The sequence below is a fragment of the Podarcis raffonei genome, chromosome 12, assembly GCF_027172205.1.
Source record: "Podarcis raffonei isolate rPodRaf1 chromosome 12, rPodRaf1.pri, whole genome shotgun sequence".
Classification (NCBI taxonomy): Eukaryota; Metazoa; Chordata; class Lepidosauria; order Squamata; family Lacertidae; genus Podarcis; species Podarcis raffonei.
In genome coordinates, this window is record NC_070613.1 from 24,707,587 (window position 1) to 24,727,126 (window position 19,540).

General features: G+C 42.8%; 1 protein-coding gene across 1 annotated transcript in view; it reads left to right on the plus strand.

Moving 5' to 3' along the window:
- Positions 1–17,121, plus strand: part of CUBN (cubilin) — a 139,678-nt gene extending 122,557 nt beyond the window's left edge. Inside the window, exons 59-67 of the mRNA XM_053359471.1 lie at positions 1,164–1,381; positions 7,537–7,745; positions 9,453–9,615; positions 10,472–10,680; positions 11,981–12,137; positions 12,249–12,424; positions 12,881–13,046; positions 15,104–15,339; positions 16,907–17,121. Coding sequence (XP_053215446.1) covers positions 1,164–1,381; positions 7,537–7,745; positions 9,453–9,615; positions 10,472–10,680; positions 11,981–12,137; positions 12,249–12,424; positions 12,881–13,046; positions 15,104–15,339; positions 16,907–17,014 — 1,642 coding nt within the window. The 3' untranslated portion in view covers positions 17,015–17,121. The remainder of the gene's footprint in view (positions 1–1,163; positions 1,382–7,536; positions 7,746–9,452; positions 9,616–10,471; positions 10,681–11,980; positions 12,138–12,248; positions 12,425–12,880; positions 13,047–15,103; positions 15,340–16,906) is intronic.
- Positions 17,122–19,540: the final 2,419 nt, after the last annotated feature.

Genomic DNA, 19,540 nt, shown 5'->3' on the forward strand with positions numbered 1-19,540 from the left:
ATTCTGGGCACTGTAGTTCACCTCTCACAGAACAACCCTTAACAAGCTACAGTTCCCAGAAGTATTTGAGGAGAGAAATGTGCTTTAAAAGTATGCAGCCAATCCCATGGAAGTTTACTTTCAAAATAGCCTAGCTGCACCCAGTGTGATTTGTTTCCAAGTATATGTAGGACCGCAATTTTATGCAACTTTATTTGTAAGTCAGTGCCATTGAGTTCAGTGGGGCTTATTTCTGAATAAGCTTACATTGGATTGTGATTGTAGTTCTACCGTTAAGTGCTTTTTCTTCAGTCCAGAACCTTTCCCATAAAAAAACAACACCCAAGAAAAGTCAGAATGCCACAGTGTTTGAATAGACATGGGTAGACAACATGGTACTCTTCAGGTGCTGTGGACAAGAATGGATAAGAAATTTATTTTGGTTTGCATTTTAATGTGTGTCCACCTAATTTGCACATCCCAGACCAATATGCAAACCAAAACTCAGTGAACCTTCGAAATTCGCACTTCCCTGAATTTCTGCGATGCACAGCACCAACCCAAAAGTGTGTGCAAAAATTGAATATTAGCGAAAAGTGCACAATCTTTGTATTTAAGTGAAAGGAACATGCAAAAATACAGTACTGTAGGGAACATGGCTTGAAGAAAATGCATATTTTAGGTCCAAATGTATTTAATAGGATAAATATACAGGAAAACACATACATTCTTTTTCTGTGTCTGTGTATTATGTAGACTGAATTTAAGATTGGAAAAATGAGGAACCGAGAGAAACCCAGTTTGACAGATTCTGCCATAATTCTTTCCAGCAAAGTGGAATGCTCTTCCTATTGAAATCAGATAGGCACTTAGGATCCGATATTTAGTCACCAAATGTTTTTGAAGAGTAGATATATTTCAGTGTTCTTCATTTGTTCTGTGTTTTATGATACTTTAATCATATTTTTCTTGCATGCTGCCATGATTGTTTTTAATGAGCTGAGAGTGTATAAATTTCTGTAAAGAATTAAAATACTAGTCCATTGACTACGCTGGTTGGGGCTGATGATGTTGGCCACACCAATGGAGACTGATATCTGTTGCCACTATTTTTTATCCCCAAATGCATTTTAAGAAAACAGGACTGAAACAATCCCACTTATTAGTAAAAATGCCCTTGACAGGTTCAACAGCTTCCACCTTGAAGCATCCTCATCTTGCCACAAGGATTCTGTTACTGTGTATGATGGCCTGAACATATACGCTCCGCTCCTGGGCACGTTCTGCGGTGTGGCCCTCCCACCTTCTATCAAGAGCTCCGCAAACAACTTGCTCCTGCTGTTCAGGACTGATTCCTCTGGAACAGCCAATGGATGGAGAGCATCGTTCAGAGAGACACTAGGTAAAAGGGAATTCTCCAGCACCTTCAATGCAAGCCAGCTGCTATGAAATAGCATGAGTTATATATAGGAAATATTTGCTAGGTTTTCTTTTCTTTAGTTGCTTCATTTGTGCAAACCTAGACTGGCATACCCGTGAATGCTTTAGCACCTTAGTAGACCTGAAGTACCCTTTTTTATACTCATAGTGAGGGTAAAGTATAAAGGTTTAATATTATTTAGTAATTCTGCCCAGCCTTACCTTCATGTGCAGCAGAATGAGGTGGTAGGATCCTGAGCTCGCAGGGCGAACTGTCCCACACTGGGGGCAGGGGAGCACTAGATGATTGTTTATGAATGTTTTCCTATGGGGGTAGATCACACACACACACACACACATACACACACACACAAGAGGGGGTTGGGCCAGAACATTTCTCCTTAATGTGCAGGTTTCTCAACCTTGCAGGGAAGCCTTTTGTTGCATGGAGAAGCACTCAGAGGTGGTATCCCTGACAGGAGTGGTCAAGCCCACCTGAGAACTCAGCACGTGTCCACCTCATTTCAAGCTTCAGGCTATAAAAACGTTATAATTGGTTATTCCTAATGTTAATTAAGTGACATGGGTGGCGCTGTGGGTTAAACCACAGAGCCTAGGGCTTGCCGATCAGAAGGTCGGCGGTTCGAATCCCCGCGACGGGGTGAGCTCCCGTTGCTCGGTCCCTGCTCCTGCCAACCTAGCAGTTCGAAAGCACGTCAAAGTGCAAGTAGATAAATAGGTACGGCTCCGGCAGGAAGGTAAACGGCATTTCCATGTGCTGCTCTGGTTCGCCATGACTCGGAAGCTGTACGCCGGCTCCCTTGGCCAATAAAGCAAGATGAGTACCACAACCCCAGAGTCGGCCACGACTGGACCTAATGGTCAGGGGTCCCTTTACCTTTAATGTTAATTATACAGACTTTAATTCAGCCTTCCTATGACAGCTGAATAGATCAGTGATAGACTGAAAATAGCTACCGTATTTTTTGCTCTATAAGACTCACTTTTTCCCTCCTAAAAAGTAAGGGGAAATGTGTGTGCGTCTTATGGAGCGAATGCAGGCTGTGCAGCTATCCCAGAAGCCAGAACAGCAAGAGGGATTGCTGCTTTCACTGCGCAGTGATACCCTCTTGCTGTTCTGGCTTCTGAGATTCAGAATATTTTTTTTCTTGTTTTTCTCCTCCAAAAACTAGGTGCGTCTTGTGGTCTGGTGCGTCTTATAGAGTGAAAAATACGGTACCTGCCTGTTCTTCTTTTGGTAATTCATTGGGGTTTTGCAGGGTGGGGTGGGGTGGGTGGACAGCAGTAACTCCCTTAACTTTTTTTCACTTTGTCATAAAGCATTTGTGACGTAGCAGAAATATCCTTAACACTCAGCCATTGTACACATGCGCACACCGCAGCTGGCAGCTGTTTTTCATTTGATACCATCTAAAACAGCGGTTCTCAACCTGTGGGTCCCCAGGTGTTGTTGGACTACAACTCCCATCATCCCTGACCACTGGTCATGCTGGTTAGGAATGATGGGAGTTATAGTCCAACAACATCTGGGGACCCACAGGTTAAGAAACACTGATCTAAAAGGAATATAGCGATAAGGAGTATATCTGGAGTGCTACCTTCTCTATATTACAAGGTCATTGTGAAATTAAAGTGCTGCTTCCTCGTGGAGGAAGGTTGGATTCTGGATTCTCTCCCTCCCTCAAAGGTAGGTTAAAGAACTCTGCTTAAATCTAGATCAGGCTTCACCAACCTGGTGCCCTCCAGATGCGTCAGACTACAATGCCCATCAGCTCCAACCAGCAGAACTGCATTGACTGTGGCTGATGGGTGTGGCAGTCCTGAACATCAGCAGGGCACTTTGGTGATGAAGGCAGATCTAAATCAAGTAAAGCCAGAAAGCTCATGGGAAATTAATCTTGTGAAAGGAGCTCCATGTCATCTGCCAGAACAGAAAGGCCAAGAGGTGTTGTATTAGTGCAGCATCCAGAGTGCAAATGTGAAACGCAATTCTTCATTAATGTTTAGCAAGTGTACACCACCCTGGCTGTGTTAGTGAAGTGAGACTGGCTAATGTGATTACTGTGTTCTGCTTAATGTTGTGGGTAGCCTTAATTAAATCTTGGAAGGAGGTGAACACAAATGGTAAACTCATTTGGAGCAATCTAAACATTCCTGATTTCCTTCCTTCAAAATCCTGCCCCTTTTCATCAATGGTTACTTACGATTTTTGCACAAATGTCATCCAAAATAAGGTTATCTCTACTTCATCTTTTCTGGATTATTATTATTATTGATGAGCATTTTGTTGACATGAAAAGAAGCTATATGAATTAATTAGAAAAAATTGAGAAGAAACACCATCATGCAATTTAATCAAAACAACTTCTTTTTATTAGGAATACTGCATCAGTAGGGTCTCATCAATACTGTCATTTAATGTGGATGGTAAGCTTCTGTACCTCCATTTATTATCCATTGTCCATATGAATTCTCCTCCAGATCACTGCACTCCCATACTTTCCCCTCCTTCAATCCAGATTTTCTCTTACCAGGCATACACTGAGAAAGAGAAGGTCTGTGAAAATCCAAACCAAAGAAGGGGGAAATGTAGGAAGGCAGTGGCTTGGTGTCAGGCTCCTGGGACTTGGCTTCCTCCCCCCCCCCCCCCCGGCCGTAGATAAGCAGGACAAAGCAAAAGGAGTCCCTTACCAAAGAGTCTTTAATGATCACAGCAAAAGAATAAAACATCCATTTTGGGGAGGAAAGTGTTCCCAGTGAAGGATTCCACCCACTTTCCCCCATGTCACTTCCATCTTGCAACCTGATCTTGCAACCACCTTCTGTTTTGTGTTGCCACCTTTTCTGCTCTACGTGACCTTGGACAGATAGGCTGAATACTTTCCAGCAAGAGAGAGTCTGTTAGCCATCTCTCTTCCTGTTCTTCTTCACTTTGCTGTTCACGCCCCCCCCCCCCAGTTCTTCCCAACTTTTGTCTTCAAATCTATGTCCCTCTGCAAACCACTGTTCCAAATCTATACTGCTCCACTGCTCCTGGACAGTTTCAGGATCCTGGTCAGGAGCAGCATTCCACCATTCCTCCTCAGAACTGTACTCTTCAGCCTGGTCTCTGACACTTGGAAGGGAACATTGAGAAGCAGTAGTAACCAGCACTGCACAGGATGAAAACTTCCTGCTTATTCATAGTAAGCAGGGAGATTTAATACTGTGTGGTGTTGCTTCAGGGAGTCGGAAGAAGGAGAAATTGAGCACACCCACCCACCCATACCTTCTCCTTTGAAGGCCCAGTAGTCCTTTCTTTTAGTCACCCCTTCCCTCCCTACCTGATGCCCCACCTTCTGACAGGCCAGAATTGCTCTGGGCTGCCCAGCCAATGCCCAGATCCCTCTCAATTTGGCTTGGGAATCAGCCTAAACAAGTACATAGCCCAAGTATACAGGCTGAAGTTCATTAGTTGGTTGGAGGTCTCAGTTAACTGGGCTACCCAAGATTCAGATTTGTCTGATTTCTCTACCTCTGTTTTTTTTTTAGTTTGGATGTTTTTCATTCTGGGTTTTGTTGTGTTATTCTGGAACCTTTTTAATGTTGCGGTGATGAGGGGCAAAGTGAATGTAACAAAGCATGAGCCTATTGAGAAGCGATATTCTATATATGGCTCGATATGTTGGCTTAGTTCCGTACCAGAGATCTGTTTATAATTAAGTGCAAGTATTTACAGTTATCTCCAGCGGAGCTGAATGGATTGAATATCATTCATGCTTTGAATGGAGAGAAAACCACTGCCTTAGATGTGACTCTCTCATATTTCATCCCTTCATGATTGCTGGTGCCATTCCAACCGATGTTGTGTCTGTAATTCTATCAATTTCGCTGCTGCTGCTGCTGCTGCTTCTTTTGCAATTATCTCATTTGAGCCAGAAATATTGTTGCACTAATACTGCTGTCACAGCATACAAGCACTACATTTAAGCAAAAATCACACTCCTCAATATTTGGCTTCAAACCTCCTTCCATCAGTTCAAGCCAAGTCAGCAGTGAGAGATTGTCACAAGAAAGGCACATTTTTGCAGTGGGTTACATTAGCAGAAACATTATGTGCAAAATACACAAGGTAATATTGCTGCTCCAGTCTACACAGATTGGGGCTCAGAAGGAGCTCTATGCACTCTTTCAATTATTCCATTTTATAAAAATTTCAAAATCCACAGTAAGGCCTTTATCCGAATCAACCAAAGTGGGGGTGGGAGGAGCTTGTTGGTCCTCCAGGTGTGTATAATGAAAAAGCATCTGGGATCAGGGGCGTTTAGGGATGTAGTATAATTTTCTTCACTCCACAGTTTTAAGCAAACCCAACTGAATTTGCACTGCCGCCATAGTCCTCCAAGTTTTGTGATACTATTCTCAAATTTAAAAAGTACCAAAATGCATTTTAGATTGAAATGCACACATTGATCTCAAATATGCATTTAAATGTTTGTTTTGTGATGCAATATATATTTAAATACAGATTCTGATATGGAATAATTAAATGCAAATTTTCACAGTTGTCTTTTTTAAAAAGCTTCAAATTAAAGCAGAAATGGGGCTTGAACCCATGGCACTGAGGTCAAGTCTCATGCTCTATTGACTGAGCAATTAGGTGTTTGCATACAAATGTAAGTGCTTCTTTTTTTAACATCCCAAAGACTTTAATAGAATCTAGGAATATTAGTCCTTGTGGGCTGAAGACAAAGACACAGCTCCACCTACTGTTTTTTTTCAAAAACAACCTGTGACATGATAAGATGTATGTTGCTTTTACTTACTTTTTATTTATTCTTTTATCATCGACGGGCAATCGCTGAACCCTTCGGTTTGTGCGCTTTGTTTCTCAAGGCAACTACTCCTTGTTGCACTCCCGCAGCCTTCCTTTAGCACCCCGTCTGATAGACTCCCTTCTCGACTCCCTTAAATCTGCCACTAGGAGTTTTTGCCTGGTCTGCACACTTTCCTTACCAACTCCTGCTATCTCTGTCCCTTGCCCTCTGGGGCAAAGCTCCCCACCAATTACCCCCCCCCCCCACTTCACACTGCTCCCCCTTTTGTCCCTCTTTCTTCCACCCTCCCTCTGTCTTTTTGTAAACCGCAATGAGGTTTTGTTACAATCAAGTGGCATATAAATGTGAAATAAATATATCCATCCAATATCCTGGTTTCCTTCTCTCTCCTCTACTTTTCTGGCTCCCTTCTCGCCAAAGCTATTGCTTCTCTGCTTTCTCTCCCTCTGCATTTTGGGACTGTCCTGGAAAGGGCAGCCAGCTGTGCTCTTTCTTTATGCAGCTGGGGCATTCTTTAAAGGTAAAGGTAAAGGGACCCCTGACCATTAGGTCCAGTCGTGACTGACTCTGGGGTTGCGGTGCTCATCTCGCTTTATTGGCCGAGGGAGCCGGCGTACAGCTTCCGGGTCATGTGGCCAGCATGACTAAGCCGCTTCTGGTGAACCAGAGCAGCGCACGGAAACGCCGTTTACCTTCCCATCGGAGTGGTACCTATTTATCTACTTGCACTTTGATGTGCTTTCGAACTGCTAGGTTGGCAGGAGCAGGGACTGAGCAATGGGAGCTCACCCCGTCGCGGGGATTCGAACTGCTGACCTTCTGATCGGCAACTCCTAGGCTCTGTGGTTTAACCCACAGCGTCACCCGCGTCCCTGGGGCATTCTTTGCCTCTTATCAAATAATCAGTCCTGTTGGTAGCATTGGAGCCACCTCCTGACATATCCACCCCCACCTTCACACATTACATTGAATATAATGAGGGAAGAGTTTAAGGGAAATTTTGCTTCAATCTTCTCGCATTCAGTGAATTGTTTGTGTATGGAATCTGGAAGCAATGGCAGCATGTGAGATTCTGCTGTCCACATATTGAACATATTGTGTGGAAAGGGCTTAGTTTAACAAAACAAAAACAAAAAAGCTGTGCAAAGCATTAAAATGATGCAATTCAGCTCCCAAAAGCCCATGGTTGACAGTAAGCATGAAGACAGGAATAGGAAAAGTACAGATCAAAAAATACATAACATCCTTTAAAATACTGCTATGAAACATGCAGTAGATGACAGATCTCTCTTTTTAACAGGCCCTCAGCAAGGCTGCGGTGGTTATCTGACAAATTCAAGTGACAGCTTTGGCTCGCCAGATTCCGACATGGACGGCAAATATGACAAAGATCTTGAATGTGTGTGGGTTATAGCTGCCCCCATAAACAAGCTGATCAATCTCACCTTTAACACTTTTCAACTGGAAGCAGAATCGTCTGTTCAAAACTGCCGCTATGACTATGTCCAAGTAAGATCAGTGTGTGCTAATCAAGAATTGCAAGGCGCTCTCTTTGCTGTGTTTCAACCATAGGCTACAAAATAACTTTTGTTCCCTTATTTCTTTTCATTCAAAGTCTACCTTACAGCAAGGGTAAAGGAAATATAATAAATAGTTTTATATGACTCTAAACAGACATGTCCCGAAGGTTTGCAAAGAAAAAGAAAAGCAAAGGTTAATTCAAGTTCAGTAAGATAGTGAACATGTAACTAAATGTTTAGTTGAAAATGACTTCCTTCTTTACATGAAATCAAAATGAGATATTGATTCCATTTGGACTTGCATATCGTGGTTTCTTAAGATATGAGTCTTTGTCTGACTGCATGATTCTCGTTCTGCTCCATTTCTCCTCCCATCTTGGCATGCTTTGATTGAAGGCTTCCTGGGCTACATAACCATAATTTCCCATTATGTCCAAACTGTGCAATAATGGTTACAAGGAATAGCCTCCTAAACAAACACAAAACTCTGGGCTCCAATCCTGCTTTGTGCCAAACATTATATCCATGGTTTCCTGCCTTGGCTGTAACAGGAAACTATGGTTAGTTAACTGAATGATTATTCAATTGCAGTGCACCAAAAAGAGAAGAAGGAAGGGGTGATGCAAGGACAGAGCATCTGGATAAAAAGTTACACCTTAACCTGACCATTATCGTATTTTTCGCTCTATAGGACGCACCGGACCACAAGATGCACCTAGTTTTTAGAGGGGGAAATCAAGGGGGGAATTATTTCCCCCCCAGCCCCAAAGAGCAGCGGACAGGCTGTGCGCAGCCTGTCCGCTTCTGCCAGAGCTTATCGAGGCTGCGGGGGAAGCCTGGGTTCCCCCCCCCCAGCCCCACAGAGCAAAGAAGCCAAGACAGTGAGCGGGATCCATCCCGCTGGCTGTCTTGGCTTCTGCCATAGCCGTGCAACCTCTCCAGCCAGGAGCTAAACATCTCCAGCACGGCTAAAGAAGCGTGGCTAAAGAAGCCAAGGCAGCGAGTGCGATCCATCCCGCTTGCTGCCTTGGCTTCCTCTTTAGCCTTGCGCAGCCTCTCCCGGCTGGAAAGACTGCACGCAGCTATGGCAATTCCCCCACCTCCCGCAAAAGCCCACAGGAGCCGCGCACCCTTTAAGGAGTGTGCGGCACCTGCGGGCTTTTCTACGAGGAGGGAGAAGGGACTGTCTGGCCGCGTCAGTCCCTTCTCTCTTCTGGGGAACAGCCCACAAGAGCCACGCGAAGCTTGTGTGCGGCTCTTGGGGGCTTTTCCTTCCTTCCCCCTGCATTCGCTCCATAGGACGCACAGACTTTCCCCCTTAGTTTTTAAGAGGGAAAAAGTGCATCCTATGGAGCGAAAAGTATGGTATTTTGATTTGAATTAACAACAACAACAACAATGCATAGAACCCTAGAATTGTGGTCTACGATAATCTAGTTCAATACCCTGTGATGCAGGAATATGCAGCTGCCCTATATGTAGATCGAACCTGTGACCTTCGTGTTATCAGCACCGCACTCTAACCAGCTGAGCTATCAATTGTAGTAGTTCTTGTATTTGTAAGACACCCTATGGGACATCAGTCACCAAACTGAACACTTGAACTCCTTCCACCAATCATTCCCATAGCTTTTAATTGTTCAGCTCACGCACATATCATGCTATAGAGGAGTTATGTTTCTGTTTTGTCTTTTAGCTGTTCGATGGTAGTAATGAAAATGCTACAGTTGTTGGCAAGTTTTGTGGCTTCAGAGTTCCAGCTCCTTTTCTTTCTACTGACAACTTCTTGACCATTAAGTTTGTCACTGACATGTATGTAGAAAGAGCAGGTTTCAATGTTACCTACACTACTGTGGACAGTGAGTATAATTTTCATTTTCTTCCCAGAAGATCCCGTGAAATAAGCCATTCCTTTGTCTTGCACAACTCCAGGGAGGATTTCAAAACTTTAAAAATCAGCAATTATATAGCTCAGTGTTATCAAATTAGGAAACCAATTATAGAGAGAATCCAGCTTCCTGGAGAAGATAAGACTTGATGGAAGAGATGGTGACTGAAATGTATCTGTCTGGGTGGAGAGGATTTGGGGAGATCAGAGGGGTTAGAAGGCGGGGCTTGGTTAGGACTGTTAGACCACTGATTTAGAAAACATGAACTTGCACATTGCTTCAAGTATTTTAAAGAGAAAAGCAACTCCAATGTCATAGAAATATAATATTTTAAAACCCATCATGATATAATTGATCTATTTTGAATCTGCACATTTTGTCTCTTGGCATTGAACATCTGTACCTCAATGTCTTGTTGCTTTCAAATAAATATCTCTTTAGGTCAACAGCTTATGATTCTGAGTTGAAGTACACAAAAAGATCTTTGCTGGATCAGTGCAATGCCCCATCTAGTCCAGCATCCTTGTTCTGTGTTTATTCATTTAACCAAATTCATATGCCATTTTATTGCAAAATAAACCCCTTAAGCAGTTCCCACAGGGGCCAGCCAGATTCCTATTGGAAACTTGCAAGCAGGACTGGAGCACAACACCACCCTCCCCTTTTGAGAATTGAAGCTACTGGTATTCAGAGGCATCCTGTCTTGGATGCTGGAAGTTATACATAACCACCATTCCTAGTAGCTACTGATAGCCTTGTTCCTCCATGAAAGAGTGCTTATAACCCAGCAAGCTTGTCTAATCTGTGTTGCTGTTGCTTTTAACAGGACTGTGCGGAGGTGTGTTTAATGCAACTTCAACCAGCCAAACAGCGACATCGCCCTACTTTCCAGAAGCATATCCTCCCTTTACGTACTGCAGATGGGTTATTGATGCTCCTCCTGAGCAACATGTGAAAATAGTGGTGCAAGAATTCCACCTCCAGTCCAGCCAGGACTGCTCTCAGAATTATCTCGAGTTCCAAGACTCACCACTGGTAAGTCAGCCAGGCCTGCTGCTAGGATCCTTGTGTGCTAAGGATGAAGGTGGGGATCCCCAGTCTGGGTGTCAAAGGTCCATGAGATTTCCCTGCTTTCAATTCCCCTTGCCCAAATCTCTGCATTGTCTGATACCGAAGGCCAAACAAGACCCAATGCTAATTGCATGAGTGGAACTTATGTGCATATATATATATATTGCTATGTTAATAGTAACCCTGGTACCACCTCAAAAATTGGGTCAGGGGGTACTTTTAGCTCTTTCTTTCCTTGCCTTCATTGAAATGCAAGTAGTAGCTTTGGAAGGTTGATGTTGTTAGGACCATGGCAGGGACATAAAACATGAAATGCTCTCTGCCCTGAAGTGCTCTCTACCATCCACTGCCCTTAAGCAGCTATCGCAGCTACTATCTGCATAACAAAACAAAAAACAAAAACCTATGGATGTAAATTGCATTCATGAAATTAATGCCATGTGGTTTCGATTGAAGTCTGAGGGTTGAGAGATTGAAATCCTGGTGTCGGGCATCCCCCCCCCCCAAGTAAGACTGTTTTTTGAAAGGGTAAAGGAAATGTAAGCTTTATTATTCATGACAAACAAAGCCATTCCAAGTATAGGTTTTACATGCAGCCAATATGAAGCCAATAAGTCAGCACTAGCACATTCTAACTCATTCCAATACAGGCTGAACCTGGAGAAGCAGCAGGAAGGAAGGAAGGCCTGAAAGGAAGCAGTTGCTTTACAAATGAGTAGTTACTAAGAGTAGTTACTAAGAGCCAGAATTAAGAGTGCTAGAAGAAATATCAACAACCTCAGATATGCAGATGGCTACCTCATGAGAAGAGAAGACTCCCTGGAAAAGACCCTGATGTTGGGAAAGATGGAGAGCACAAGGAGAAGGGGATGACAGGGGACAAGATGGTTGGACAGTGTTCTCAAAGCTACTAACATGAGTTTGACCAAACTGCGGGAGGCGGTGGAGGACAGGAGTGCCTGGCATGCTCTGGTCCATGGGATCACAAAGAGCCAGACACAACTAAACAACTAAACAACAAAGTTACTAAGAGAGAAGAAATCAGTGAGGAGGATTGGGTTGCCTTTAATGCCAAGAATGTCACAAGCACTGGCAACCAGATGCCTGTGTTCACATGGTACTATATCTTGCAATAGCTGTGCAAAATGTCACAAGCCACAATATGTCACAATCTGTTAGGAAAGTCTCCTTCATTTCCATATGCTCTTTTTTTCCTTGTCGTCCCCCCCCCCCCAGCTTTGACTTCTTGCTTATAACATTTCAGGGCAATCCAGAACATGCTGATCAGGTCCACCGATTTTGTGGTTCCGAAAATCTTGCGATTCCTGTGGTTTATTCTTATGGGCGGACTGCTGTTGTAATTTTCAGATCAGAAGCCTATGTGGTTAATAATGGACTTAGCTTCTCTTACCTGACTTCAGGTAAAGCTTTCACCCTGCTTTTTATAGGCACCAAAAATTATTAGTGTGGGGAGTGAAAATCTAAAGGTGTGAAGATATTTTATTTATATTTATATATTTGTCTCCTGCTAGGCTGCAACAGAGAATACAACCAATCATTTGGCTATCTGAAAAGCCCGGGCTGGCCTGATCCTTACCCTCACAACTTGGATTGTACTATTATTCTGCGGTCCCCACTAAATCACACCATCTCTCTCTTTTTCAATTCCCTTAACCTACAACACAATGGATGCCATGATTTCTTAGAGGTATGACAGTTACCTGCTTCACATGGTCTGCTTCATGGGGCCCCTTTCCTTAAACCAGGAACCTGATCCAGAGTACCTCCTATGTCTGCAATTTCCTTTTCAAGTAGCAGCTAGTCTAATCCTAGGTTAGACGATAGACCAGAATGGGTCACATGGCACCTCCTAACTCCTGTAAAAACTTCCAAGAGGACTCTGCTACTATATTCCATGTGACAAGTCTGCCTCTGTTGCCATGTCCTGGGTCTGACTCAGATACCATGCTGATCATGAGGTCAGCTTTGTGACAAAGCACTTGTAGGAATCACCCTTTTCTTTAAAAAAAGAAAAGATTGAAGATACCTGCTAGTGTCATGACAGAGACTGTTTCCATCAAGTTACCTGTATCAGTTGCAAAGATTTTAGTTATTCATCACTGATAACATTTCATTAACAATGGCTTTGTATATTCTTCTAAAGGTCAGAAATGGTAGTGATGCAAACTCTCCACTGCTTGGCAAGTACTGTGGAAACACCCTACCCAATCCTGTATTTGCCAAAAATCATGCTGTGTATCTCCGTTTCAAAAGTGACATCCTAGCTTCCAGTGAAGGTTATGAAATCACTTGGACTTCATCACCAACTGGTACTAGCAATGGTTTTCATTCTATATTTGTTTGTTTGTTTCCACTTATAACCTGCTATTTGGACTTTCAAGGCTTTCAGGGTATCTTACAAATTATTTTTTAAAACGTTAAGACTTAATTTAAACTACATTGAAGAGATTATAATGACGCCCACTGAGTACACTATTAAACATGGATTTCCAGTCATCTAGAACTGTATCAGATTCACCTTCCAAATAAATATGTGCTGAAATAAGAAACCTTTGACCATTCCTGAATGGAAGGACTGGATCGGTTTAGGAGCCTTTGCAGCAGAAATAGTTTCAAGGAAAGGGAACCACTCACTCCTCCTTATCATCATCATCATCATCATCATCATCATCATCAAACCTTTTATTGGCATCACATACAAACATCCAAAACAAATCAATACAGAATTACCACTTCCCCAGTGGCACAAAACATTTGCTAAAAGAAAGGAGGCAGAGCAGTCTATTGTCACATCTCTAGGTCTCCAGGGAGATCAGATGTCTGCAGTGTGTTTTGACAACAAAAAACCAAATAGAGATATTTAGCCACTAACTTGGTGAGCTCCTGATCACTTCCCAGTAATAGAAAATGTATGACCTCCAACTCTGGTTTCCATTTGGGGATACAGAGTTGATCTAGAAATTGCTGGCGGAGATCAGCATATAGTTTACAATTATCCTTTTCCCCACAAATCCAACTTGTATCAGTGAGCAATCTCGGAATAAGGCCTCTTCTGTTGATGTATGGAAGGGATGGGGAAAGTTTGGTCTTCAAGGTGTTGGCATACAACTTCCACCAACCCTGACTATTGGCCATTCTGGCTGGGACTGATGGGAGTTGGAGTCCAGCAACACCTGGAGAACTGCAGATGTTCCCCATCCCTGCCATACATCAGCAGGAGAGGTCTCATCCAATCGTGGCTACACTCCTCGCTGGGATCCAGTTCTCCTTCCTCGGTGTCCTGCCAGTTGAAGGTTTAAAACCATCACTTTGAATTGTGTTTGCAAACAAATTTAGAGCAAGAGCAGCTATTTTAACAATCCCATTATATGCTCCTTTCAGCCAACTCCTGAGATTAAATATTGATAACACTTTGAACTAGTTGAAATTGCCAGAACACCTTCAAAGGTGAATCACTGTACAGTGTAGTAGTGATGATAATTTATTATTTATACCCCACCCATCTGGCTGGGTTTCCCCAGCCACTCTGGGCAGCTTCCAACAGGATATTAAAAACACAGTAAAAGATCAAACATTAAAAACTTCCCTAAACAGGGCTGCCTTCAGATGTCTTCTAAAAGTCAGATAGTTTATTTCTTTGACATCTGGTGGGAGGGTGTTCCACAGGGTGGGTGCCACTGCCAAGAAGGCCCTCTGCCTGGTTCCCTGTAACTGCACTTCTAGCAGTGAGGGAACCACCAGAAGGCCCTCAGCGCTGGACCGCAGTGTCCAGGCAGAACGATGGGAATGGAGACACTCCTTCAGGTATACTGGGCTGAAGCCATTTAGGGCTTTAAAGGTCAGCACCAACACTTTGAATTGTGCCCCAAAACGTACTGGGAGCCAATGTAGGTCTTTCAGGACCGGAGTTATGTGGTCTTGGTGGCCACTTGCAGTCACCAGTCTAGCTGCCGCATTCTGGATTACAACAACCCAATCTGGATGTTCCATACATTACAATGTTCAGGTGAGCCTCCTTCTCCAAAAGGTTTGTAACTGGCCAACAAGCCTAAGCTGGTAAAACATGTTCCTGGCCATGGCTGCTGCTTGGGAATTCACAAGCAATGACAAGAAATACTGTAACCTAAAAATTGGTATGTTGTGTTATGTTTTGTTTTGCAATTGTATTCCTACAAATCCAGGCCAGTTGGGATTTAAGAAAAAAAACAACCCACATGCAATCTTCCTCATCCAGTTTAAGCCCAATGAAGTTAGTTTTAAAAATGTGGCATAACCATTGATACTTCCTCCCTTATGTCTATTGCTGAGAATGTTGTTGAGAATGCACAGTACAACAAATTATTTAGCACTAACTTTCTGTTTGTAGGATGTGGTGGTACTTTATATGGTGAGACTGGTTCATTTGCCAGCCCTGGGTACCCAGCTTCTTATCAGAATCAGACAGACTGCGAGTGGACAATTAAAGCCCCCCAAGGAAGGGCTGTTACCGTCCATTTTGCTTTCATCAGCATTGATGATCCTGGTGACTGTAGCAGCAACTATCTGAAACTCTATAATGGACCGGACAGTAGCCATGCATCTATGGGACCATATTGTGGAATGGTATGTTTTAATTTTGTACTATGCGACGTTTGCCAGTGTGGGCTCCAGCTCTGTTGTGGGTTGTGTAACATACATGGTCATTCCAACAGAGAGACTGTAGTGACATCTAGTGGAGTTTGTGCTAAAGTCTTCCTTTTATTTTAGTTTCTTCCTCTGAGCGTTTCCAAAATGAGATCTAATATCTCGGTTCACAAACCCTCACCCCTTCCATGTTGTAATGCAGAGAAAGCAGTGCTGGATGAAATTATGAGATTCCTCACCTGAAGGCAGCTCAGTTATACACAGCCTTGTGAAAACTAAATTGGACTATACCACACTCTGTGTTGGGTTGCCTTTGAAGACAATTGAGTCATATTGCAGTTGGTACAAAACACAGCTGTTGTGGGGAATACATCTTGTCACTTTTACATGAACCCCTCTGGCTGTCAATTTGTTTCTAGGAAAAATTCAGAGTGTTTATTCAGTTTATTCAAAATTATAACCTTTAAAAGCCCTACATGGCTTGGGACCTGAGTACTAGGAAGGGTTGGCTGCTGGCATGCAAGCCTGGCTGACGTTTAAGATATTCATCCACAGGCTGCTCAGAATACCCAGCCACCACCAGAAGCAATGGAAATGCACCCTGCTCTGTCTGTACACATGATACCTTTAAATCATATTTAAAGTGTGCGTGCGCACACACATACAATCTTGGGAACTGTAGTTTCTCCCTCATAGAACTACACTTCCCAGCACTCTAAGCAAGCTACAGTTCTCAGGATTCCTGGGTGGTGAAAATGTGCTTTAAAGGTACAGGTGTCTACACAGTCCCTGTAAGCAATGCTTGACGCAACCTAAGATATGTTTTGTCAAACATCCACACTGCATCCTGCTTCATTAGTTGTTTTGTGGTGCTTTTCCAATGCTGTCACACTATTGCCATCTGGGTCCAGGGCACTCTTGCATTATAGTGCAACGAAAGCAAGACAAAAAAACTAAATTAGAACATTTGCGGTATAAAAAGGTACAGGGACGTTTCAGCAGGAAGTCTAGGGATCTGCATTGATTGGAAAGTAAGCAGAATATCTACCCCAAAACTTTTGCAGCTGCAAGCAATATTGAAAGCAGCATCATGTATAATCGGCCCAATATCATCACAAATTCACAATAAAAAGGATGTCTGGAGGGGCCCTTAAACCAGGGTCGGTTCCAGACAACTTGTTTGTTGAACATTCATCCTGATCTGTTTCCACGAAGTTTGTGAGGTGGTTAGACAATGTCAGCTATTTATTCATTCTGATTTGTTTGGGGGAAGTTATATTATGTTCCATAAAGCAATTGTTATCCCACACTTCCAAGCACGTTTCCTCATCACTTTCCTTATTGCAAAAAGTCTACTTTAGCAGGGGAGGAATTCCAAATAAACTTTTAATTGCACAATCTGAATTTGCTGGTATGTGATTTAATCCTCTGTCAAAATAAAGACAGCCTGGAACCATCCTGTGTAGCATTCTTATAGGAATGTGCTTTCTGTGAAAAGGTTCTGTAATCAGTATTATTATTATTATTATTCCCCTTTTCTTCTCAGGACACCAACATTGCTCCATTTACAGCTGCATCACATGAAGTGTTTATAAAATTCCATTCAGAGTATGTAACTCTACCATCAGGATTTAGGCTAACTTGGAGCAGCTGAAATAATGCTTCTGTGGAAAAAATACAATTATTCAGTACTTCTCTGTATTGAAGAGACTTCAAAGAATATAATTGTCTCCATAAATACAATAAAATTATTTTGGTCAATGCAGTTGTTATGTATTTTTAAAATTCAAATGATTTTGAGCTCTTTGTGATTGCTTGTAAGAATACAGTGGTACCTCTAGTTACGAACTTAATTTGTTCCGGAGGTCCGTTCTCAACCTGAAACTGTTCTTAACTAGAGGCGTGCTTTCACTAATGGGGCCTCTTGCTGCCGTTGTGCTGCCAGCACACGATTTCCGTTCTCATCCTGGGGCAAAGTTCTAAACTCGAGGTAACTCTTCCAGGTTAGCGGAGTTTGTAACCTGAAGCATTTGTAACCTGAGGTGTTTGTAACTCATGGTACCACTGTACCTGTTTCCTATTGGGCACAAAACACTGAAAATGACACCAAATGAGAGCTGAGTGCCCCTAAGCAAACTATTCTCCAAAATCACTCTTCTATATAGACAATGGTAAGACTGGAGTATTGCAAAAATAACTCTTGAACTATTGGTGGAGCGGGAGACATCAACTAGCGTTCCTGCCGGATACAGAAAATCGTGCTCAATTCTAAGATACGTGAATTTGTCTAAAATTCATATCACTCATTTGGGACATTTGCACACTTTCCAAAATAAGAATGGTTGATTATATTTATAACCACAGTATTTCAGATCAAATACAATTATTATTATTATTATTAATAATTGTGCAGCCACCTTGGGTCCCTAAATATTGCTGGTCTACAGGCTCCATCACCCCACAACCAGCTTAGCTAATGTCCAACAACAGTGAGGAACCCAAGGTTGAAGAAGGCTGAAGTAGGTAACTTTCAAGGTCCCTTGTAACACTAGGATTCTATGACTCTAAAAAGGCAGCAGCACAACATTAAAAGCCTCTTCTCTCTTTAAATGATGGTAGCTTCTGTGCTGTGTTACTGTCTTCTGATTTTATTGATACTGGGGTTTTAGTATGTCAGTTATTTAACTTCATTGGCTAGGACCCAAGACATTACTTTAGGTGCATCTGAACATGTACTGTAGGATTTGTTTTAACCTCCCCCCCCCCCATTTTGAACAGCAAATTCCCATGTGTATCAAATTTTAAAAGCTCTGAAATGTTCCCCCAGTTTCAAAAGTGGTTTCCCATGTTGAGGAAAACAAGCAAAAGCTCCTTCGGCACATGGAAACAAGTTGCACTTACACTCATTGGAACCTGGCCAAAGCCTGTAAATGGCCTTGAGTGGGTTGTAACAGAAAGGCGATTAATACATTTAATAACTAGATAAATTGAGTGGAAGTGGTGCGCATACCTCTCAAATGTGGTTTTTGACCCTAGGCAGTAAAGCTTGCTGAGTAAAGTCATTTGTGGGGGGGGGGGGGTGAGCTGCCCATTCCAAAATCCAAGGGGCATTTTGTGCTATTTCCAGCCTGACAGATATGCTATGCAAAGCCAAGCAAGAGGGCCCTGCAATGAGATCTTAAAACAAACTCTCATTGGGATACATGTGTTGGGATTGGGTATCAGTAGCCTCCTTTCCTAGTGATGTATGGAAGTGAAAGCTGGACCATAAAGAAGACTGATCGCTGAAGAATTGATGCTTTTGAATTATGGTGCTGGAGGAGACTTTTGAGAGTCCCATGGACTGCAAGAAGATCAAACGCATCCATTCTTAAGGAAATCAGCCCTGAGGGCTCACTGGAAGGACAGATTGTGAAGCTGAGGCTCCAATACTTTGGCCACCTCATGAGAAGAGAAGACTCCCTGGAAAAGACCCTGATGTTGGGAAAGATGGAGGGCACAAGGAGAAGGGGACGACAGAGGACGAGATGGCTGGATAGTGTTCTCAAAGCTACAAACATGAGTCTGACCAAACTGCGGGAGGCAGTGGAAGACAGGAGTGCCTGGCGTGCTCTGGTCCATGGGGTCACGAAGAGTCGGACACGACTAAACGACTAAACAACAACAGCCTCCTTTCCATTTTTATTTTTTTTACTAAGTGGTGGTTTTATTTAATTGAGCATCTGTCATGCTGGGTATGCTTATGCTATGTCCTCACTTGTTTGGTTATACTGATGGTTTGAGGATGTTTATAGGAAGGGTGAATATAAGTAAACCTATGTTCCTCTCTCACGAGAGTGCCATAACTGCAGAACCATGATTGTAAGCAGTCATTGTGGAGTTGACTGGTTTCCTTCTGCTTCAGTAATGTCCGTACAGACAGCTAGAAGTGAGAAATTTGCCGATTTATTTCAGCAGTGGCCTAAATTAATCAAGGGAAAAGAGATTGAAAATACTGTAAAACTGCCAGTACCATAATGTCATTACACAAATCTATGGCGTGACCGCACTTGGGATACCATTTACTGTTCTGGTTGCCACACCTCAAAAGGGAAATTGCGGAGTTGGAAAAGATTCAGAAAAGGGCACCCAAAATGGAGCCACTCTCCTGTGAGGAAAGCTTTTGATGTTTGGTGCTTTT